The following is a 24,443-nucleotide window of genomic DNA, read 5'->3' as shown; positions in this document are numbered from 1 at the left end:
ATATAAATAATGTTCTGCCTGGATTCGTGAAACTTATTGAAATGGTGCATCTTGATGAGTGAGTGATACATCTTCATTACAAAAGTTTGTCAATAGGATTCACATTTCATGCTTCACCGACATTGGTTACATTTTGTGTTCAAAACTCGTGTATTCATCCTTCATACAAGAATCGTTAACTAGATGTTTGTATGCATCTTTGTTAGTACCACTTAACTTCTTACAACAAAACGAATGAAGGGCCCCAGGTGGCTAAGTGGTATAAGGTGCTTGCCTATACAGACCACTGACCTCTGTTCCTACAAGTCTCCGGCACGGCCAACGTCGGTATGTAAGAAAACTTGCCAATAGCGTCCCGTGGGTTGATGGTTATTCTCTGGGTTTCGAGGGTTCTTAGTAGTGAAAGGGGGCACCCTACGGACAATGGGAATTAGCATTACAAAACCCCTTGGGCAAATCTACGGACAATGGAAAATTAACATGGCGAAAAATCGTGGGCAAATCTACGGACAAGGGGAATTAACATGGGAATAAATCGTGGGCCACTTTACGGACAAGGGGAATTTAACATGGCAATAAATCGTGGGTCACTCTACGGACAAGGGGAATTTAACATGGGATTTTTTTTTTTTAAATTTTTTAAAAAAAGGGGTAGGCAATTCAAAGACTATCTCTTTTCTAGAAATATGACTGGCCCTGAAAAGGGCCTTTGGGTTTTCTTCTTCTAATTTCTTCTTTTCCTCCACCAAGTTCTTATTTTATCTCCTACACTCTTCTTCTCTTTCTTTTTTTTCTTCTCCTCCTCCTCTTCTTTCTTCTTCTCTTCCTCCTCTTCTTTCTTCCTCTTTTCATTTTCTTCTTCTTTTTCAATTTTTTCGTTCCAATTGCGTATTCTTATTCTTTCCTCTTCATCCTCCTTCTCCTCCTTGATCTCTTTCATTACACCACTAATCTTGTCCTTTGCTTTCCTTAAGTTATTAATTTCCATCTTCACACGATGGGGACTATAGGAATAATGGTCTTCAACCAGTCTTAATAGCATCTGTTCCATTATTCCTAAGTTGTCTAAAACGTCTTGCAAGGTTTGTATTTTGTCCATTTGGTTTGACGCCATCTTCTTTTTATTCTTTGCAGAATGGTTTGAACGACGAATACTGTGGGTTATTATAGTGAAAGTGCGGACGTGATGGAAAACATCCCCTAAAAACATAAAATTAATCTTACCTAGATCATGACCCATCAACGCGCGTACGTGAAGGAAAACATCCCCCTACTTTTTTCATTTCATATAATATAACCCCAACTATACTCTTCACATACTCTAAGAAACCCATAATCTACTATCCACACCAACCTACTTTATCACTTACAAACACAAACACACAATCACACAAACACATACCCTCACATTTTTATAAAAAAGAGTTAGTGTTTATATTCACACTACTCTACCTACATACATTGGCAAATTGATCGTTATTTCTTTTCTAGAGTATTGGGTAGCCCTGAAAAGGACTGTTTTGTTTGGAACTTCATGGGCACCTGGTTAATGGTGGCACCTTCCAGGCCTGGCGCCACATACGCATCTTATCCCCCAGTTACTTTTTACCTTTTGGGGGGAGAGAGCAGAGGCAGGATATGTCGCTTCAGAATCCCAATTTTCGCTCTCTGGGATTTTGAAATTTCTTCTCTCCTTTTCCTCCTCCTCTTCTTTGTATCTTCTCTCCTCCTCTTTGTATCTTCTTTCCTCTTCTTCTTTATATCTTCTCTCCTCCTCTTCTTTGTTTCTTCTTTCCTCCTCTCTTATCCTTCCCTCCTCGACAATGGCTTCCGCGGCCAGTTCATTTAATATGCGCCTGGCATATTCCAGATGCACATGAAGTTCCAACAGTTTCTCCAGTCTCGTGTTCATTTTTGGTGTTGATCAATCAACAAGGGTAGCTGGACTGCCGAACGAGTTTCAATTTATAGTGAAAGCGCGGACGTGAAGGAAAACATCCCCCTAATAACATAAAATGGATCTTACCTAGATCATGACCAAAAACAACAACAACGCGCGGACCTAAAAGAAACACTCACTCACTTTTTATGCTCCCCATCACTATTTTAAAATTTTTTCATAAATCACTTCAATAGACTATCCACATACGCAAAGCAATCCAATCTAACCCCAAATATACACCTCAGACACCAAAAAAGACATCATTTTAATCTACTATCCACACCAACTTACGTGAGCTCTTACAAACACACAAACACACAAACACATACTCTCACATTTTTTATAAAAGAGTTAGTGTTTATATACACACTACTCTACCTACTCACATTGGCAAATTAATCGTTATTTCTTTTCTAGAGTATTGGGTAGCCCTGAAAAGGGCTGTTTTTTTGTTTGCTATGGCCCTCTTTTTTAGTTTCTAAGAATGCGATGTCCTCTGAGGATAGACTTTCTGGCAATAGGTCTGCTTCTTCGGAAAGAGAAGAAGAACTCTTTGGTGTCGATACGGCAATCGACAAAGCCTCTGTCAGGTTCAGGTTGCTGCTGTTGTTGCTGTTGTTGCTGCTGTTGCTGTTGTCTCTGAAGTCTGTACTTCTCTGTCCATTCTTCTTTTTCCCTGTTCACTTCTTCTCTGAAGAGCTCTTCTATTAGGTCTTCAGTGATTTTTAGCATTCTCACATTCTCTATTTCTTCTGGCTTTGGTATCAGACTGTGTCTGACCCTATGCAAATTCACGTAGGCTTCGTTGAGCTTAGCTAGTTTGGAGCACATCTTCTTAGGAGGATGAGTCGACAATGGATGGTTAGACTGGGAACAAACCGGTTCTTAAAGTCAAAGCGCGGACGTGAAGGAAAACATCCCCCACACGGTTTTCGAGCCGCAACGTTCAGTGAGTGTCATGAGAGGGATAGTAAGAAAAAAGAGCATCAATCCAACATTCTTATAGCTAAACAAACCACAAAGGCATTTTTTTCAAAACGCAACATTTTTTATTCAAAAATCACTTAACACTAAACAACAACTCTAACATTTTTAACAATAATCCAACACTATAACATCAAACAATCTTTTCAAATACAATCTACTTAGAACAGGGTTGACAACGTTGTGAATGAAATTGTGATTTCCACTGTTGGAAATCATTAGGCCATTGATGGACACTACGTTTCCTAGCTTGAGACAAAAGATAAGCATAATGGTCACAAAACCATCGATCTACTTTCACATCGTTTCTAGCAGAAGAACGAGGATCAAAATGAGTCACTAAATGTTCTAAGGAATAGCCCAGGCTGCGATGATGCAGAAAATACACACAGTACTGTCCACACACCAAGGAATTTGTGCCTTGTAATTTCACGTTATTGAATCGGGTGGTTTGAGCATTTCTTCTCATAAAGTCGATGATATCGTCTTCCAAAGGGGGCAATCCGTACGAATCGAAATATTCCACACATCCTTCTTGAGGAAAGTAGACGGCTACCCAGTGGGTTCCTGGGAGATGACTGTCGTCCGTGTTGATCACGTAAGCTTGATGGTCTTTAGGTTTGCGATGAGGGAGTTCATCTTTAGCACAGACGACAGGATTCCAAGAAGACGTATACGAACTGTGGTTCAAAAGGTAATAAAGTTCCCAGGTATCCATTGTTTTGTGTGGTTTTTTTTCTTCTTCACAGGTAATAATACGTCGTCAATTCGATCCTGACTTTTTGCTTGAAAATGTCTGACGAATAAACGGTTATTCGTTCTGTTTCCTCACTCTGATTCAGGAGAGCTTCGATACGATGGATCTCTTGAGTGGTTAATGGTGGACAAGAATGTTCACGCAAGTCTTTATACCACTGGTGCAACACGTCTTTGTTCGAGATGAGACTCCAAGCTTCGTCCAGATACTCGTCCAATTTTTCTTCTTGACTTAACATCAGGCATTTATCGTGTTGAATTTGACTGGGATGATCGTTTTGACATCCATAGCAATTTTTCTTGATCAATTCCGTTATTTTGTCGACCAAGTGTTTGGCAAAACAGGAGACTAAATGGGCTTCTTGTTCTGGCCATCTCGACTTCATTATGATATCTTCTTCGTCTTTGTCTTGGGATTCTCCTTTCACGGTCTCCTCACATTCCATGTCCAAAGTTTCTCCACTTTGTAAAGAGGGATGACAGTCTTCCATGGCTTCTAGTAATCTAGAATGACTTCTCTCAAACTGTTGATTTCTATGGTATTATCGAATTCTGCATACAGGATGACGTTCACCGTCTCTGGTAGATCAACCGCAAACTGAAGTTCCACACGAATCTGGCCAGATTTTATAGGGTGGAAATGTCCCTCGTCGCTGCCCTGGTCAGGAGTGAAATCGAAAGCCCACAAAGCATAGCCTCCGTTATATTCGTCGTACGTAATGCCGTGACTGGTGTTAGTTCCTAACTGTCCGGTGGCTTCGTACAGGGACAAGTACGATCTCAAGTAATTCGACTTAGTCCTATCGGCGGCATGAAAGACAGGTTCGAAAGGTCGGGTACACAAGGTCTTGCCGTCGCGACTGACTTCGATCTTGGACACTCTGTAATGTTGAAACTGAAAAGGATTTTCGTTATAGACACCATTGAAAGCTGAATTCTTGACGATACCAACAATCAAACGTTTGGGTAACTGTCCTTGGAACAGATGATCTTCGATCTTGGATCGGAGTCCAGAGGCAATGGTGAACGTTTTCACTTCCACGCGTCGTATGGGATACTTGGCGGTTGTTCTGCTCAATGTCTGACTGATGTCGTTACCTACTTTAGGTAACACTTCCACACGACGCACGTAAAGTTTGGCTTCTTCGATGCTGGTTTTGTAAGTGGCATCAGCACCAGCCATCAAATGGAAAGCGGCACTGCTACGATTCAGTCTCAGGCGGACATCCACCCCGTTCAGCAAATACTTTTCTTGTAACCACATGTCCAAATGCAAGCGATCCATCAGTTCTAAACTACGACTTAGATGAATTTTCTTTCTTCGTTCTACAAATCCCGTTGTATTTGGATTCTCCCCATCAACAATTGTAACTTTGTTGAACCTATCCGCTTGGTCAGGTTTCCATACCACGCAAGCATCCAGATGAGTGTTCTTGGCTTCTTTTCCGTACGTCAAGAGATTTTCCAGGTACGCTCGATAAGGGTAAGTATCCATGCTGCTGCTGACCAGTTTGTTATTCAAGTACAAGTCCACTTCGCTAAACAAGGAATGCATGAAATTGTTGACGGGAGCTACTACATCATCATTGTCTATGGCAACGTTGTTCGCTTCGGTTACTTTGACTTTCAAGTACAGGTAACTGCTATTCAGATCGATGTAATCTTCGGGCTGTCCTTTGATTTCAAATTCGATGGGAGCAGAATCGGTCAATGTGGAGATGGGATTAAATTCCACCCACTGGGATTCTTGCATGGTCATCATCGTGGGGGGCATGGCAAACAGATCCAGTTCCGTCTTGGAACAAGCGCAAGACTCTCGGTGCATCATTTTTTTCTCTTTCTCAATAATCGAAAACGTCTAAGTCTCGAACGGTTCTTCTTTTCTTGGCCTTTCTAGCTTGAAGTCTGGTGAAAGGGTGTTTTCTTCGTCGTCTCTTTCTGCCTTGTCCTTGCTGAATGCCTGACTCGGTAGCGTGCAGGGCATTTATAGGTGTGTCTCGTCGGCCTAAAATGTCTTTTCCCGTTTGCAGCAAGACATTTTTGCCAGCCCTCATGAAGGCTTCTTTAGGGTTTTGTTTGTCGATGATGACATTTTGGAGAAATTCTTTGCCTTGCGTCAGTGCCGCATCTTTCAAGGCGTGCAATCCGCGTGTCACCATCGGTTTCAACACCGGAGCCACTGAACGAAAGGCCGATTTTAACATGTCTCCTAAACCGTGTCCTCGCTGTCGTGCAACCCCTCGGTACACTGGATACATTACTTACTTACGAGTCGTGAGAGAACCGTTTTCGAAAATGGAGTTTCACCGTGACTTTTCCTTTGGTGAATGGAATATTTTGTCCCAAATCTCCTTTTATAGTAATGTTGACCGTGTCCAAATACGACTTGCTGACCGGCAAATAGTGAGGATGGACAAATTCGCGGTGGACGTGGTAAGTGTTACCACCTTCCTCGTCAGCATTCGTGGCAGAATCTACTTTGAAAGGAATGACACGCAGTAACGGCACGGAGGTGTGTCCCACCACGTTGTATTCCACCACATCGGAATACACAAACATCAAATTCAGTCCTTGGTTCAGTTCTACCGGGGTACGAAAATACTTGACAAAAGAATCGTTGTCGTGAATGATGGTTTTTTCTTTTAGTGTTTGTTCTGTTTTCTTCTTCATCTTCACGTCACCACCCAACATGTCAAACAATTCATCATCAATAAAATGGAAACCCATGATTTTGTCCCCCTCAGGAAATTTGATCAGGAAGCGACGAGCTGTTTTGTGGTATTCCATGGTGACAGCTTTGGTCTTGACATTCTTAAAAGCTTCCCCAAACACGCCATTAAACTTGGTGACTATGGTGTTGACCAAATGTTGACCACTAAAATAATAGCCTGAGGGAATGGACAACTCATAGTCGGTCCAATTTGGATTGACTTTGTTTTGTTTTTTATGGGGATATTTGCTATTGTCATTCATCCACTTTTTCAATGGTTCGTCATAAACTTCCACCACAAATTTATTTTGATTGGCAACGACATTGAGGACTTGGGTCGGGTGAATCATTTCTACTAAAGCCACTTTCCAATGGGCTTCGTGATCTAAGGGGATGGCCTGAGGTAATTTGGCCGTGTAACAGCACAACGTGTTGTTGGGAAACACCTCCATGGAACTGTCACTGGGTAAAGTTAAGTAAAATTGGTTTTGGTGACTCATAATTCTAGAGTTCTGTGGCTGTCCGAGGGGATATTACTGGACGTCAGAGGCGTGTCTCCGCCCAAAATGGGGTTCTGATTGTGGTTGGACTGGTGACTTGCACTGACACTGGCACTGGACACAACGTTCCCGTTCGAGGAGAATTTCAGGGAGGGATTGGGAAGCAGGTAACCGATGCAACTGCTCAATAAAATGGTCCACAATTGTTTGTCTCCTTGTTGCAAACTCAAATTGGCAATGGCTGCCCCGATGACACAGTACACCACGAAGATTTGGCAGAAAAAGACGATTTGCGTTTTAGGCACACGTTCTCCACACCACACCCACAAGGGTTGTTTTTGTAAATCTTGCACAGAAGAACTAGGGGAAGAAGGACTGGTCGACGTAGCTGCGTCTGCTGTGTGAAAGGGCATGATGGTCACTTCTTCTTTTTATAGTCGATGACTTGCGAAGCGTCGATCCAAGAATCGAAACTGGGTGGATATCCTTTCCAACGTACTTTGACTTCTTTGACACGTCGTTTGCCCACTTTACGGGTTCTGCGTTCGAGAATGCTTTCGATGTCGTACACGTCGTCTTCTTTTTTGGTGACACGTTGTAACTCGGGCAAATAAAACGTTCCTTTGAGCACTTCTCCGTTCATGTCTTCCAATTTATAGACGGCAGGATGACGGCCATGCACTCGTCCAGTGACACGAAACAATTCGGTCGTCCAGTTAGGTAAGTAACCTTTGTCGAAAGTGCGTTTGGTTTTGCCAATGCGCACCCAATCTCCTACCGCCAACTCTCCACTTTTCTTGGGGACAGCCCTCGTCGGGGACGTACCGAACAGGCGCTCGAACACCAGCACTTCGTTGTCGGGAGTCACGTCTTGCGGGGCACGTCCGATGCTTCGATGGTAAGATTGGTTGTACGCTTGCACCAGGTGCGGTAAGATGTCGATGTACTTCAGAGTGTGGTGATGTGTAAAATATTTCCACATGCGTTCTTTCAAAGTGCGTTGAAAACGTTCCACGATGCTGGCTTTGGTTTCGGGATTCTCGGTGGTAAAAAAATGAATGTCACGTTTCTTTAATTCTTTTTGGAAAGCTTGGTTCAGAAATTCGGTGCCTTTGTCCGTTTGCCATCGAAGAGGGTGACGACCGCTTTGTTTCAACACCCGTTGCAGGGCTCGCACTAACTCGTTGCTCGATTTGGAAGTCAAGGGCACGACCCAGGCAAATTTGGAAAAGACGTCGATGACACAAAACAAATATTTGTAACCACGATTGTAGCTGGCCAAATGAGAGACATCGGCTAAATCGGCTTGCCATTGATGATCGATGCCTTCCACTCGGGTGCGACTTCTGGCAAACTTGCGTCGAATGGGTTTGTGTAAAGTGTAGGTAGCTTGTTCTTGTAACCATCGTTGCACTTGAGGTAAACGGAGACTTTTCAGTCGAGTTTTGGCAGCACGATACAATTTTTGAACTCCTGCGTAACCTGCAGGATGGGAGGGATCGTAGTAAGTGCTGGCTAAGACTTTTTCCATTTTTTGTGTTGGTTGGTGTGTTAATAAGTCACCCACTCTTCGGTGATGCTACTTTGGGTGGGTCGAAAGGGTGGTTTGGAAACGGATTTACGTGTCCGATGGGCTATGGGAGTAGAAGTCGAAGGTAGTGGTGGTGGTGGTGGAGGTGGCAATGGAATGGCTTTGGTTTTCTTTTCTTTTTTCGCTTCTGGTTTCTCTTCTTTCTTTTTCACTTCTGTCGAAGGAGGTGTGGACATCATCTTTTTAACCCAAGCTTTCATTTCTTCTCGTTGGGGTGTGGGGGACGGGGTCAACAAGGATGCTGCAATCTTACTAGAAATGGGAGCTGCTGACGGTGTTTGAAACACTTCGCGCGTCTCTTCTTCCTCAGGTCTTTGTGGGGTAGCATCTCTGGTGACGGTTGGGGATGACAGTAGTGGTGGTGGTGGTGGTAATGATGATGATGGTGCTGGACTTTTCATCAAGGTCTTAAAATCTTTCAGAGTGGGTAAAGCTGTTTCGTCTAAAGCTTTCTGGTGAAAGAGTTGCAGTCGTTGCAAGAGTTGACCGTACTTTTGCGATTTTTCTGTTTCGGACAAATCTTGGCGATCCATCAAGGATTGCAATTCGTGTTGTAACTGGGACATCTCGCTCAAATTGGGATTGGGAGGTAAATGCGGGGTGCGTTGTTCTTGCCACCGATGGTATTCCATCCATCGTTTGTAAGGCACTAAAGCTAGTTTTCGTCCTTCCATGGGGTTGTCAGCGGTCGATTCTGAGATCGTGGGACTTCCGAGGGCCTTTTTATCTTGCTCCCACCAGTCCTCCCAACATGGTTCCCAAGACTCCTTTCAGTATGGGGCCTAACAAGAGAGGCAAAATGCCTCCACGTTGGACCAACATCTTCTTTTTTTGACGAATGGGAATTTTCTTTTGAACCATTTTCCGAAGAACGTGACGATGTTTGCCTAAGCATTGTTTCTGGTGTTTGGACAAAGGGATCGTGCCTTTCAAAACGTTCAAACAACATTCGCACACGGTATCGATGACCTCTTTGGAGGCCGTTTGAATGAGTTTTTTTCGTAGGGGTGGAGAAGCTTTGGACAGGACAGATAACAGGTCCCCATGTTTGGCTAAACGTGGTGGCAGTCCTTTCCTTTTCTTTCCTTGGGGTTTTCTGGAGGGTGACATCTTTGAGTCTTTAGGAACACCAAAAAACACTGATATCCTACTCGGTCACAGGCCTTTTTTATACTGGAACGCGTCGCCACTGATTGTCTTTACGGCGTATCAGTTTGAGGACAGGCATGACACGTCGTGCAGGGGTACGTAACGGACTAAATCGAGCCAGTTCTTGCTTGGACAAATCCAGTAAACTTTGTAACATGCCCGATCTTTCATGGACTTTGATTTTGGGAGAAGGTACTTTGTGAGCAGCAGCCACTGCCGCTAAATGGGAAGGTCCTGCCACTGGGGAAGTTCTTTTGGGGGTCATCAACGGAGAAGTTCTTGGTGTGATCAACGTCTCCAAGTACTCTTCAGTTCCTGGTGACATCAACGGAGAAGTGGATAAACGTGAGGCTGCCGGAGACGCAGTCACCGCTGTGGCAGGTCGTGGTTTGCGAGTGTAAGGCTGCGTCCTGGCCGAAGTGCCTCTCTTGCGACTAGTTTTCTTCTGTGGACTTTTCTTTTTCTGAGGACTTTTTCTCTGTTTCTTTTTCTGGGGGCTTCTTTTCTTTTTCCGGGGTGGTGTCTGGTAAGAGGAGGGTCCTGCCACTGGAGAAGTTATTCTTCTTGGGGACCCGGTCTTTTTCTTTTTCTTCTTGGGGCTTCGTTGAACTTTTGTCTTGGGGATAACTTTGGGGGCATTAGGATCCCATCTTAAGAGTGAACGAATGATGACCCCTCCTAAAGTACCGCTCCCTCCAGGTTTCAAAATGATTTGTTTTTTGGTTTGAGTGTCGATGCGGGGATCGGCCAGTTGGACCAAAGCGACTTTGTTTCGATCGAAAAAGCGTTGGGTTTGATGAGGAATCTGAATGATTCCTTGGAGTATTTGACGTGCTGTCACCGTGAACCATCGTAAGACTTCTTTGAGACTAGCTTCTAAGACACGAGCTCGTGTTTGTGGATCTTTTTCTCGACTGATGCCATACAAGGCACGAATCAATTTGACGGGAAGATGCGACTGAAGGGACGTCATGTTCGCACTGAGTGTGAGACAGACGAAAAAGGGTCTGAGGTTTTTATAGATTTTTTGATGGGGAGTGAAATGAAGTCGAGGACGGAGACGTGTACAGGACAGGCCCTCCGTCTTGGCACCAGTGGTGAAACAAGTGGGTACGAAATCGCAAATCCTCGGGAGTGGTAGGTTTCAAATCGATGAGTAAATAGGCGTGTGGCGTTTGAGTGGCATCGTCGTACGCCTGAGTCAGCCAAGGCGTTCCTAACTGTTTGGCTAAGACTTGCACTTGCGATTTATCTCGAGGGCTTTTAAACAAGACCACGTAATGTGCATTGAGACTGATGGTGCGATGGGCTTTACTTTGTTGAAACAAATTTTGGGTGATGTAAACGACACTGGCATTACGGTGATGCCCTTTGCGCGTGAACCACAATTTAATTTCTTCTTCGTCTTCTCCTAACATGTCGTCGAAAATGACCAAATGGGTTAGACGGGAGTCAGAGACGATGCCGTCGTCTTCTTTAGGAATGCCTTCCACAAACACGATGGAATCGCCTTGACTTTCTCGCAAAAGGCTGTACGCCGATTGCCACTCTTTGTAACACCACACGATCCGTTGAGGGGGCCGATCGATCAAATGATGTTTATGCTCGATCAAACGTTTGACGAATTCGGTTTTGCCCGAACCGCTAGGTCCAGCAATGAGCATGTTAAAGGGATGGCGAAGATACAAAGCCTCCCAACTGGCACGATCTAAGTGTTCGTCGATGACTTTGACAGTAAAGGAAGAGGGAGCAGAGACAGCAGAGGTAGCCATGGTGTGAGAAATGTCACTTGTGACACGAAAAACAAACAAGACAAGAGTTTATATACTTTTTTCAGAACACGTTTATTGAATGTTTCAAATATGAACACGAAAGACAAAAATACATACAACCCAAATAGTGATGTACAGGAATATAAAACACAGCAAAGCGATCAAAGTGGAATATAAACAAGTGTCTGTACAACATGTTTTGGTTAACCAAGATGTCCTAGGGACAGTGTGTAATGTTCTTACAGTCTCTACATGAGGTATTGTCACACAAGTGTCCTCCCGGAATGACCTTTCAGGAATGTCCATGACAGTCCTGTCCTGAAGCGAGTGGTTGTTCTCGGTGACGGGTTCTTCTGGCACCGTCACTAACACAGGTTGAAAAGTAACTTTTTTCCTTGAACAACTCTTGTGCATACTGGGCCACTTCTTGGGTCCAAACCTCAAAACCCCCCTTTTTCCAGTCACGAACATCTGTCCAATGAGGGTGTAAGTCACAAGCTACACACACATCGTCATACACGTCTTGGGTAGCTAAAAGTTGACGAATCTTTTTTTCCTGTTGAGGTCGAGAAGTATCCAGATGAAACCGCAAGGCTTTGAGCAAAAGGAGTTTTTCGTGACCATTTAAGGCCATGGAGGTGGTAAGTACTGATCGTAAAGAGTCCACAAAGAATCGTCTGGTAAACGAAATCCCAGAAAACAAGTTACTAAGACACACACCACTTGTCGTCCCAAATTGAATGGATACAGTTCTTGCAATAATCGATGGTAATGATCCACGGTTTGAATATGGTCATTGAGTTCCTTCCACGGAATCTGTTGGATTACATACGACATAAGTCGTGGCATAGCTGCCTGTTTTTATAGTCTCTTTGTTTCGAAAAGAATACACGTACTTTCTAGCCAGTGATGTTCGTTTTCCAGTGGGTAATGTAAATCTTGCATACTGTAACCGAAACGTCAGAGTTCGATTAGAAGTTTCCTCTTCCGCTAAGTAGATTCCACGTAAAATATGTTGGTAATCCTTTACCTCGTCTTCCTCAATGGGTTGCTCTAGGTGAATCTCGAAGTAACCAAAATGATCAACACGTGAATCATCGGGGGTCTGGAAGTATTGAACAAGGTCTGACCACTGAAACAATTTCTGACGAATCAGTTCTCTTATACCCTTCAGGTACCAGTGGTTAAAGATCTGGTGACGTAACGGATGCAATTGTTCTTTACGTTTCACTTGTATTTTGACCAGCTCTCGGTAAATGCGTTCTCTCAACTCCACAGGCAAAGCACGAATGTTCTCTTGTAAAGTATCCATGAATAGGTCATACTAAATCCTCTTTGGTCTGACACAAGAAATGTACTCTTTGCACAAACATGGTTTCACTTCAGTGTCGAATTTAAATCGTTGAGTCACTAATCTACACATTACAATTCGTTCAGAAGTTTCCTCTTTCACTAAGTTGACATTGTGTTCAAGATGTTGGTAATTGGTTAACTCTTCCTCTGGAATTCGATGCAGTACGTTTACAATGATGTAACTACAATCGTCCATACCAAACCAATCCTTTTGAAAACTAGAGGATCGTTGATCAATGTCTGTCCGATGGAACACTTTCAATTGAATCAATCCTTGTATAGCTTTCAGGTACCAGTGGTTCAAACACCGGTGACGTAACGGATGCAATTGTTCTTTACGTTTCACTTGTATTTTGACCAGTTCTCGATAAATGCGTTCTCTCAACTCCACAGGCAAAGCACAAATGTTCTCTTGTAAAGTATCCATGAACAGATTATTATGGTAAGAAGTTACTTCAATGTCTCGGTCCCACTAAGGGTAAGTAATGACAATTCGGTGACCATCGAGCATGTTCTACGTAGGCCGAATCTTGCGGTTCCCAGTGGTGAAGTGACACACCGCAACTGAAGCACTTGACTTTATCTCCTTCGCCCAAGTAGAAAAATCCGGCTCTGGCTAATTCTTCGGGGGTCGGTCCTCCCAGATACTTAGGCCATTTTCCTTTGAACGATTGAAGACGATTTTCAAAGTCGCAGTATTCCGACAAACGCACAGGGAACGAATATTCGTCTTTCACAGGTTCGTTTCGATGAGGGTTGAGTGACATGGGTAGGAGTTTGCTCAGGGCTGGATGACATCCGTAGGGGGGTAGACGTGAAGGTGAACATTCCCCTTTAAAACGAAACCCAGTAAAATGTCCAAGAGGACGAGCGGCATCACTTTCGCATCCCACAGGTTTGACACGCACAGCATCACTTTCCATGATAGGGGTAGGGGCACTAAAGTTCCCATGATGCTTTACGGCATCGCTCAGGTCACAAGGTACAGCATCGTACCCATCGCAAGGCTCACAATCGCATTCCACTTCCGAAGCCTCACACTTGAATTGTGCCCTTCTAAACAACTTGTTCTGTGTTTCTCTGAAAGTATTCATCTTGTTCGCTCGGTCTTGGTAGTCACAATGAACTATCGATTTTGCCTAGGGTTCCTTTTTATATACAGACCAATACCGACGTGACCGTACGGTAAGGTGAAATGATTGGGAAGTCGAACTCGCTTCTGGTATACAATTTGATAGATTTTTTCCAAGGGTCGACTGACGATGTGGTGAGTGGGTAAACGTACAATCTTGTTCGGTTGATAGGTGGTCACTTTAAAGTTTCCATCCTCTCCCGATTGCAAGGCTTCTTTCAATACCCCAAAGTTGACCACTCGACTGGTACGATAATTCAGAGTCAGTCCTTTCACTTTGCACGTCGTGTGCACTTCTCCTTGTTTGTCACGGTATTCGTAGCCGTAATTTTTGGGACCGCCACTGACGAAACTTAAAACCTTGTCGTCGGGATGCTCGTCTGTCCAGGCTCCTAAACGGTCTCCTTCGATGTTAGGGTGATGTTGAATCGGGTGATGGATGTAAATGCAACTGTCCGTGTCAAAGTACAGGACGCGTTCCCCTAACAGTTCTAAAGCCTCGTACAATTTTAAGCGAGGATGGGCTGTCACGTAAGCCGCAATGATGACATTTCCAAAAGGGTCGTCTTGTACAAAGTCCAGATCTTCTTCGTAATTGACCAAGATCAAATTCTCTCGAACGACGTCCACGTGTTTCATGTATTTGGTTTTGTCGTGAATCATCTGGAAGTAGCGGGAAGGTTCTGTCAAATATTCCGTCTTGGGTAAACACGGTCGTTGTGCCATTTTACCCCACAAGCAATTTAACATCACTTTGGCAAACGATCGCCTGCCTTCGTTTTTCTCGATGTGGTCTAAAGTGATGCCTTCTTGTTCGTAGTATTTCTCTTTGAATTGTATTTGGTCTTCGGGAGTGTGACACCAGGAAGGATAGCCGCTGGCTTCTTGCTTCAGTTTCAAAAAGGCATCCACGTAGTCGGCGAAAATGCCTTTCTGAGTAGGGTCACCCTTGCGGTATTGTTGTGTCTTGGGAAAGTGGCAAATTTCGTACACTTCTAACAGTTGGTATCCCATGTCCAGAGCTTTGAACAATTCTACGCTGACCCAGGTTCCCGTCAAGGCCCGTTCTTCCTGGCTGTGATGACAAGGTTGGTCTTGGTTGCACGTTTCGGCACAAGTACGGCACAAGGGAAACATCAGCTTGCCTTGACAATGGTGAGGTAAGACGGGATGGTAGAGGTTCGTGGGAGGCAAAACTTTGCACTTGATCAAGCCTTCGTATTGTCGAATGTTTTTCAGGTCGATGTGTTCCGTCAGCAATTGCGGGTGCCCTACAGGAAAGCGACAATATTTGCACACGTAGGGATACAGCGAACACACGTCCAAGTATTTGATTTCTTCTCCTTTCTCTTCGTCGGCTTGGTACAGCAAACAGGTGGCATTGGTCCTTCCTCCGTACAAACTATCCCTCGGGTTCAGCGGGTCCATGAACTGGTAACTTTCCACGAGGCGTTTAAACTCGGGATCGGTTTTCATACGGTGATCGTACTCGTGTTCCCACATTTCCACCACTTGGTATCCTTGCTGTTCTAACTTTAGGCGTCGCTGACAAGTGTCCTGGTACAAGTCTTCCATGGTTCGTTGCAAAAACTGATTTTTAGTACCACGGTCAGGGTAACAAACAGGACATCCGTGAAATAAGCAACCGTTAAACTCGTACACGATCTTGGGGTTTTCTAAGTCCCAGCCATCGACCGAATACGTTCCGATGGTCTTTTCGCCCCCTCCGTTGCGGGCATGCTCAATCCACTTGTCTTCCTTGTCGCACAAGTAATGTAACCAACGTAGGGCTTTGACCGAGTATTGACGCTTGACAAAGTGGGTCGTTTGAGGGCTGATGACAGCCACTGTGTTTTCAGGCATGAATCGTTGTCGATACACTAGGGAACACGCTTTGGCAATGGTGCAAGCTTCTTTCAAAGGATCCACCCCTCCGTGTTCCATGAACAGTTCTCGAAATTTTCCACAGCAACGCCGTAAAATGTCCACGTCGGAACGACAATACTTTAGCATTTCTTCCTGAAAGTCGAAAGGGTCTGAGGCGTGAATCTGGTACCAAGCGTAGAAAGCTTCTCGTTGTTCGGTACGCATGTTGTCGGGGTCGTAATAGTGAGCCTCAGGCAAATGGGGTAGAACGGCGTGTTGATTGGCTTCCGTATTGAAAAAGTGTGGAAAGTACCCTTTAGCCATTTCTGTCATTCCAAACGTTTTAGGCATTCGACTCAAAGGCATGGCCAAATAGCTCATCGAATCTTTAAACTGCACTTGTCCCACTTGCATGAAAATGATTTTGGCTCCGTTCAAAGTCACTTTAGGACGCTCGGTGCCTTGTTCCGTATAGTGCCTCAAAAGAAACTGTCCATCGTATCCGGAGAAATTGTGAGCCATCACCGTGGCATGACGATGACAATCTCCGTAACGTTCGATGTCCTCTTGGCTCCACGTCTTGTCGATGGGGTCTAAGACCCATCGAGCGAAATCGGCTAGCGTGTTCGGCCCCCGAAAGATTTTTTCACGTCCTCCAGGAATCTTGCTGCAGTGAGGGCAATGACTAAAGATAGGTTCTTGAATGCACTTCTCGCACGCTCGATGAGCCACGCAGAAATTAGGAATGTGAATGCCAGTCTCTTGCATGCATTCGAAATCGAAAAAGATGAAATTGCCTTTCTTCTTGTGACCGTCCTCTTTCTCTGGTGGGGGTTGGTATTTTTGCACGTAACATTCGTGTTCCAAGTCCACGATGTGGTGACAAATGTGACATTTTTTCTTTCCTGAACATACATGTGCCTTGGTATTATTGGTACGTATGCCTTGTCCACACGCGGGGCACAATCTCAGCAGTTGACAAGCGCATTTCTTCTGTGAACCTTGCGTCTTCAAATGTTGTTGGTAACAGGTAGGGCTGACAAACGTGCGCAGACAAGTTGAACAAGGCACTGGTTCTTCGCTCAGACAGGGTGGAGAGGCCAAACATCCTATGCATTTCCATCCACAATGCTTGTGTTGCTCTCGATTGTTATAACCATAGTCACATTTTTCACAGTAATAACTGTATCCCAGGAATCCAGTGATAGTGGTAATCGTATCGAAATGGTCATCGTGATGATAGACATGAATGTATTTTCCGTCCTTAAAATCTTGCCCTCGAAACAATAGAGGTCCGCGCACTTCTTGAGGGTGCACTTTCAAGGTGTAGCGTGGAGCTAGGACATCTTGCAATTTTTGCATCTCAGGAATGCCGCAGGGTGTGTCTTTGGACAGTCCGGCTTGTTGTAACAGGAGTTCTGCTTCATTTCGTTGTTTGGCTCGGTCGGAACGTTGAATAGTGTCCCAGGTTCTTTTCCATTCTACCGTGTCGTTCTTGTTGGCATAGGTTCGTCCCACCACGATGGCACGGGCTAAGCACATCTGGTCATGAGGGTTGTCAATTCGGACGAGACTTGTTTTGGTATTGCGAAGGTCGTCCACCAATAACATCTTTTTGCGTCCTGTCCCTTGAGGAGGAGAGACGTGGGTCATGTCCAGTGTGGCTTTACCATCGGTGATGTCAAACTGGTCATTAGATTGTTGTACGTGTTGAATCTTGTCCATGACTTTGGAAGCAGTCAATTCTGCAGGGGTGCTAAACTCGATCCAAACAGGGGATTTCAAACCGTCGTGTTGTATGGAAAGTCTCAAGCGATCGTCTTCTTTGGGTTGACATTGTCGCTTGAGTGCGGTGAGCAAAGAATCCCACACCTCGGTGATGAACCCTTCTGCTTTCTCTAACGGCACTTCAGCCTTGAAATCTTTAAACTTCACCGTGTATTTGTAAGCCGTGGTTCTAAATTTTCTAGAGGAGCGCTTTTCCGTCTCTCGAATGGAATAGTACTTTTCAGGGTTAACTAAGGGTGGTGAACTTGGTTTAGAGGTTTCGGATTCTGGTTCACTCATGTCCTCTTCAAAATCACTGGCATGAATTTGTGCCAAGATTTCAGCCCTGGTACGAGGCGATAGATCACGTTTCTGCCTCTTACTTTCTTCTTCTTTCTTCTCGAATGAATGGGATCGTTTCATCTTGAAAGCAAAAAGTCAAATGACTCAAGTTCAAACACCATAAACTACTTTATAGTCATAGCAGACCAGCGTATATAAAAGGGTGTGTGTCTTGTCCTTTCACTATTCATTTCACTCTCAAGCCGAGCACAACGATGGAAGAGACTAACCAGATGGAACGTTTCGTCAGAGCTTTACGAGGGGTCATTAGAAAATTCTCTTCAGACCAGCCGACGGACTACTCTCCTTCCTTTAGAGATAAAAGTCAAGATACTTGCTATATCTGTCAGAAGAAAGGGCATTGGTCTTCAGAGTGTCCAGACCGTCAAAAAAGAACAAAAACAGGGACTAAAAAAGACAAAAGTCAAGATACCTGTTATTATTGTCAAGAAAAAGGACATTGGTCTCCAGATTGCCCAAAAAAGAAAAAAGAGGAGTCAGAAGAAAAGAGGAATTCTTCAGAAGAAAAAGAGAGGGATTCTTCGGAGGAAGAGAGGGATTCTTCTGAGGAAGAAAGAAGACAGGTGAAGAAAAAGAAACAGGAGAAAAAAAGAAGAAGGGAAGAAAGCGAGGAGGAAGAAGAAGAGGAAAAGAGTGTGACAGTGAAGAAATTCAAAAAACAGAGAGACTAAACAAGGAGAAAAGAAGAAATCAATGAACTTTTAATTAAAGTGTTGTGTTGTGAATTGTGAATTGGATTGTAAAAAATGGAGAAAAGAATAAATTAATGATATAAGGTAAGTGTCTTTGAGTTTTGATTTCAAAAATAAGAAGCTACACTCACGCACTCATACACAGACACGTACTATAAGGGTAAAATGGGTGAGTTTTTTTGAGTTATTGGCAAATTGAAATTGTATTTCTTTTCGAGAGATGTGGGTGGCCCTGAAAAGGGCCTTTTTTCTTCATGGTGAAAGGGTGAGTTTAAGCAATCAACTTTAACTGCCTTATGCCTTTGCCACGGCCAAGGCCTACTTCTGGACTGCGTAATGTTGATGATGATTGGGTTGAAATCACTAAGGGTGGTACGGTAGGCTTAGTCACAGGGTTGACGTGTTTAGCTCGGGAAGGTCGTATTCTCTTCGGTCGTGATAAAGAAGTCTGATACATTTGTTTCACACTTCTTAACTCTGCTAAAATGTCCAACAGTACCGTGACCGTTTGATTTTCACCCTCTTGTTTCTTTGCTGCTACTTCTTCTTGCTGTTGCTGTTGTTGTTTTTTTCTTACCTCTTCTTCTTGTTGCTGTTGCTGTGGGAGAAAAGCCTGTTCCGCTTCCTTTTGTCGTTGTATAAATTTCTCCAATTCTTCTTTCTGTCTCTGTCTAAAATTTTCCACTTGCGGTAATGAAGAAGGTAACGAAGGTTCCGGAACAAATTCTTGCGAGGAGAGAAAATCCACAAAATCCCAATTCACCTCTTCTGAAAGTAAGTCCGAGTTCCCTTGGGCAGTCTCCCCTGCTGGTGCACCCCAATGGATCGTTTTCTGAGTTTCCGTCATGTTGAATCACTGTCGCATAGATTGACTGCACACAAGCGCTAGCGAATCTATATAGACTACGTGACGTCACAGACTGCTCTCTTCGGATTGGATGCGAGCTGACTGAATTCTGTAACGCGTGTTAGGATTGGTGAATGAACTCAATCCGTTTCAATCCTTCCTGTCCCTATAAATAAGCGCCGTTCACTGCATTGATTCACCTATTCTCGGAGCCTCAACATGTGGACAGACGTTGAATCTTCAACCCTTGTGTCAACAATGATGTTCAGGACGGACATGCTCATGTATGTCCGATCCAAGTGGACCGTTGTCCACAGGACCAACAGCAGCCTGTGGATAAGAAGAGTCTATATAGAGAGACAAGGTTGCCTCAAGCGGACTCTGATGTATGGCCCTGCTGTAAGACGAAGTTTGAGGACAAGAAGATGTCGCAAATGCCCTTTATGTTAAGGGCATATTAACATAAACCCAAAGGCCCTTTTCAGGGCCAGTCATATTTCTAGAAAAGAGATAGTCTTTGAATTGCCTACCCCGTTTTTTAAAAAAATTTTTAAAAAAAAAAAATCCCATGTTAAATTCCCCTTGTCCGTAGAGTGACCCACGATTTATTGCCATGTTAAATTCCCCTTGTCCGTAAAGTGGCCCACGATTTATTCCCATGTTAATTCCCCTTGTCCGTAGATTTGCCCACGATTTTTCGCCATGTTAATTTTCCATTGTCCGTAGATTTGCCCAAGGGGTTTTGTAATGCTAATTCCCATTGTCCGTAGGGTGCCCCCTTTCACTACTGTTCTTCCTCTACCAGATATACTGGCCGCCATGTTTGGCCCATCATATGTTGAAAAATGGCGTTCAACCAAAAACTACAAGAGAATGACACTTTGACCATCCTTTCAACTTCTACTAGCTTAGTTTACGTCTTTTGTTTTAGCTCATGATACATAGTATGTTTGTGTACATTCTATCCCACCTAGAATCATGGAACATTGCGAGACGATGCATCTTCTGTAAGTACTACAACGTCTTAGCCAAAGTAGGTCAGACTGGCCGATATTTTACGTCTCAATGGCTTTAGTATTTAAATATACACAGGTTATTTATGACGTATTGTTCATGCTTAAATTATTAAACTTGATGAATCAATGCATACCTGTTACTATCACATGCTTACAACAAAAATCACTATGTTTTATATTTGACATTTTAATAGCTACGGTAATATTTTGCATTTAGTTCTATGCCACGTAGGCTTTTCTGGATGCAGTGTACATATTTGATATCTTTTTAACAGAGTCACTGTATATTCACTTGACAGTTTTAGTACATTAGATTTTCCTATAGACTATGCTGACAGTCTGTCACACACCGTGATTTTTCAATGTTACATAATGCATACATAAACAAATCAAAGTCATAACTGAAGAAACATTTGTTTGACCAAACTGCATCAGAACTGGGTCGATTGTTTCATGACCATGACGGCTTGGGGCGTGATATATGCATATTATCCTTCATAGAATGATGAAACTTGCTAAAGGGTTCATCTTGATAATTACTACACATTAATACAAAAAATGTGTCCTATATTTCCTGCTTTGAAGGTCACTTACTGGGAGCTTTTATTTTAGAGACTCGAGCCATTTGCAATGGAGGCAGTGATATTAGTACTTCGCCCATAAACCAAAGAATGTTCTGATTTGGTTTTGTTTGTGGGGGTTATCGCCATTGTTTATCACACGATAGGCTATACACGGCGGCCAGAATATTTGGCGGAGAAAGAACCCAGGAAGAACCATCGACTCATTGGAAGCTGCTGACAAGCTTTCTCACATACCCACGTTGGTGGAAGCGAGACTCAAACTTGTACGTAGAGGGTGAGATGTGTAAATGATCTCTAAATGCAGCACCATTGATCACTGCGACACCTGGTGACTCCAACGCTGCTCTATCCAACATTTAATGCTATACCAGCATAGTGTACCTATCTGAGTTTAGCTGATGACCAGATAGTTTTTTTTGCATGTCTTATACATTCTTCCCAAATAAAACGGCCTTCTGATCAGAGCAGTTCAAAGTAGAAATATTTTTGTTTTGTCTTCACTAGTTCCATATTCATTAACCCCAACATATTTGCTGAGTATTGGACCTGTATAAGTAGGTATTAAAAGAGTGGACTACATGTATTTCTTATGAAGCTTCAGCTACATTGGTCAGTCAAGGTGATTGCTGATGCATAAACTATACATGTAATGGTAATCCCATTGTCACTCCAAGCCTCTGACTTCAACCCGGTAAAACCTGGACCATTTTCATACAATCTGCAAACTAGTTATTACCTAGGTTTCCTAATTCCTGTAGCACTGTACTTAATTATCATAGGAAGTGAGTTCTAGTTTTATGCCCTGTCACAGGGCCGAAATTTATTAGGTCAGTATCACGTTTGTCCATATTAATATTCTAAATGATATTTAATGTTTTCATTTGCTGCTGGTTACTACAAAAAATTTTGTAGAATCGAGGTGATTAAAACGAATACTACAGTCTGTTCGCTTTTGATACTGACAATAATTAAGAATAGTGTTTGAAATTTGGATAACATTTCATGATCGATCATCAATTTATTTAAACCAATCGATGATAGATTATTATGTATTTAATTTGACAGCGTAAAGTCTTTCCACAAACCATGACTAATTTTCAAGTAACCTGAAGTCGGGAAAATCTAGAATGGTGATGAATTGAAAAATCACTGAAATCGTAATCAATAAATTCGTAAATTCACATAAAATGACCGATGCTAGATGATACCAAAATTGAAACAGCAGTTTTTATGTACTTCGATTGCATCTTCTTACTTGATACGAAGGCATACAATAATACGAATCGTCAATTACTTCCTTGCAGATTAAGTGGTCTTTTAATGGAGGAAATGAAGTCATTTCGGACTTAAGCTATATACAAAAGTATACAGTTGCAGAACGTAGAAGCGATAACGATACTGGCAGCTACTTGGAATTGGCAATCCTTATTACGTCATTCAAGCAGAATGGAACATACGAAATATTTGCTGAATTCGAGAATAACAGACGTGTCAGCAACAGCACCATGGTAATCGTCAGAGGTAAAGCGCATCATTTCGTAACGGCAATTATTTTGAGCAGGAAGTAGTATTTCATTGAATTTGAATAGGTCCAAATACATTAAGTTTATGTTATCTCCGATCCAACATGAGAAAGAGGAAAGTTAAGAAAACAAAGCTAATGTAATTTAATGTTAAAGTTGTAACCTCTACCTTTAATTTACCTTGAATTACCAATAAACCATTAGCTTGTAAAACATAATTTCACATACCACTTTAATCTAGTTTAGAAGCTAGTCCTTTAAGATATAATTTATATTTAAATAAATACAGATTAGGGTTACTGATTATTGGCGATTTGTGGAACATTCTAAACATTCTAGAACCTTCTGGTGTTTTGTATCATGCTTGAACTTAATAAATCGTGTGCAAGAGCTAAAGTATTTAGAATAACTTAATGACTGATGGCTGGTTTTGTCACTAATTGATAGTAACCATGTACTAAAATAGTTCACTAAACCATACTTTGATCATGTACAATTTCTTTCAAGAAAAGCATCGGTACTAAAATTGTGGAATCATGAACAAAAAATGTGCTTGTTTTAGGGTGGGTTTTTTGTTGTTGTTGCAGGAAAACCGACAGTTGATTGCGGACCACCAACCATTGAAGCTTTACTGGAAAGTAACATCGTCATCAACTGCACAATAACTGGTTATCCAGAAGCCAATAGTTTTGACTGGTTCCATGAAACTCATCCGTTAAGTGCAAATTACAAGTAAGTAAACAGAAGTTAGTTCTGCCTTCCTCATGTCATGAAACATATTTGTTTTACTAGTGATGATACGGCGAGATTTATGAATGTAAAATGTTCAAGGTAGTATAATATCTTAATTCAAGCACTAATGGTAAATAATACTGCTCTTTAGAATATTCAAATGTCTTTACATAAAAATATAACATAGAGCAGTCCATACAGTGGCGTACAGTGTGTAAATGGCGCCCGGGGCGACGATGATTCCCCAAAGGGATTTTGGAGCCCCAAGACCTCTGGTGTCCGTGGTTTTGGAGCCCCAAGACTTCTGGCACTCAGGGCAACCACCCCGTTTTCCCACCCTCCCCACCCCGTTAATACGCTGCTGGGTACATACATACATACATACATACATACATACATACATACATACATACATACATACACACATACATACATACATACATACATACATACATACAGACAGACAGACAGACAGACACACACACATACATACATACATACATACAGACAGACAGACAGACAAATATACAGACAGACATACATACATACATACAGACAGACATACATACATACAGCTACACACACATACATATATACATACATACACACACACACATACATACATACATACATACATACATACATACATACATACATACATACATACGTTGTAAAAACTAGCTTGGATGTTGCAGGAGTGTCTGTAAGTTCTACAGAAACATATGCCTTGCCAAAACTAGGTAGGGATTTCTATCTATCTCAGTGGCAAACACAACAATCATAAACATACATATAAATCAATAAATAAATGTTTGTTTATAATGTCTTTACAGAGTAAAATAGGATACGAAAATAGATCAAGTAAACTCTTCAGAAAAAAAAAAACCCTGATATGACCACTTTCTTTTACCTCTGTTTTCCAGGTATAAGATAGAAATTCCCGTCTTCCCTGCTGTACGTTTTACTTCACATCTAACGATATTGAAGATCACAACCAATGATCTTGGAAACTATACATGCAAAGTAATAAACAGTCTCGGACTAGGTAGTTGGACGGGAGTTTTGAATGGTAAGACTTATATATATATATATATATATATATATATATATATATATATATATATATATATATATATATATATATATATATATATATATATATAT

The 24,443-nt window shown here is 42.5% G+C and overlaps 1 protein-coding gene across 1 annotated transcript in view; it reads left to right on the top strand.

Annotated features, from left to right (window-relative positions):
- Positions 1–24,443, top strand: part of LOC149794247 (uncharacterized) — an 87,825-nt gene that overhangs the window by 36,469 nt on the left and 26,913 nt on the right. Inside the window, exons 7-9 of the mRNA XM_089968375.1 lie at positions 22,329–22,545; positions 23,135–23,279; positions 24,203–24,348. Coding sequence (XP_089824501.1) covers positions 22,329–22,545; positions 23,135–23,279; positions 24,203–24,348 — 508 coding nt within the window. The remainder of the gene's footprint in view (positions 1–22,328; positions 22,546–23,134; positions 23,280–24,202; positions 24,349–24,443) is intronic.

The sequence above is a fragment of the Sinohyriopsis cumingii genome, chromosome 8, assembly GCF_028554795.1.
Source record: "Sinohyriopsis cumingii isolate HCF-2022 chromosome 8, ASM2855479v2, whole genome shotgun sequence".
Taxonomy (NCBI): Eukaryota; Metazoa; Mollusca; class Bivalvia; order Unionida; family Unionidae; genus Sinohyriopsis; species Sinohyriopsis cumingii.
This window is presented reverse-complemented; position numbering and strand designations above follow the sequence as displayed.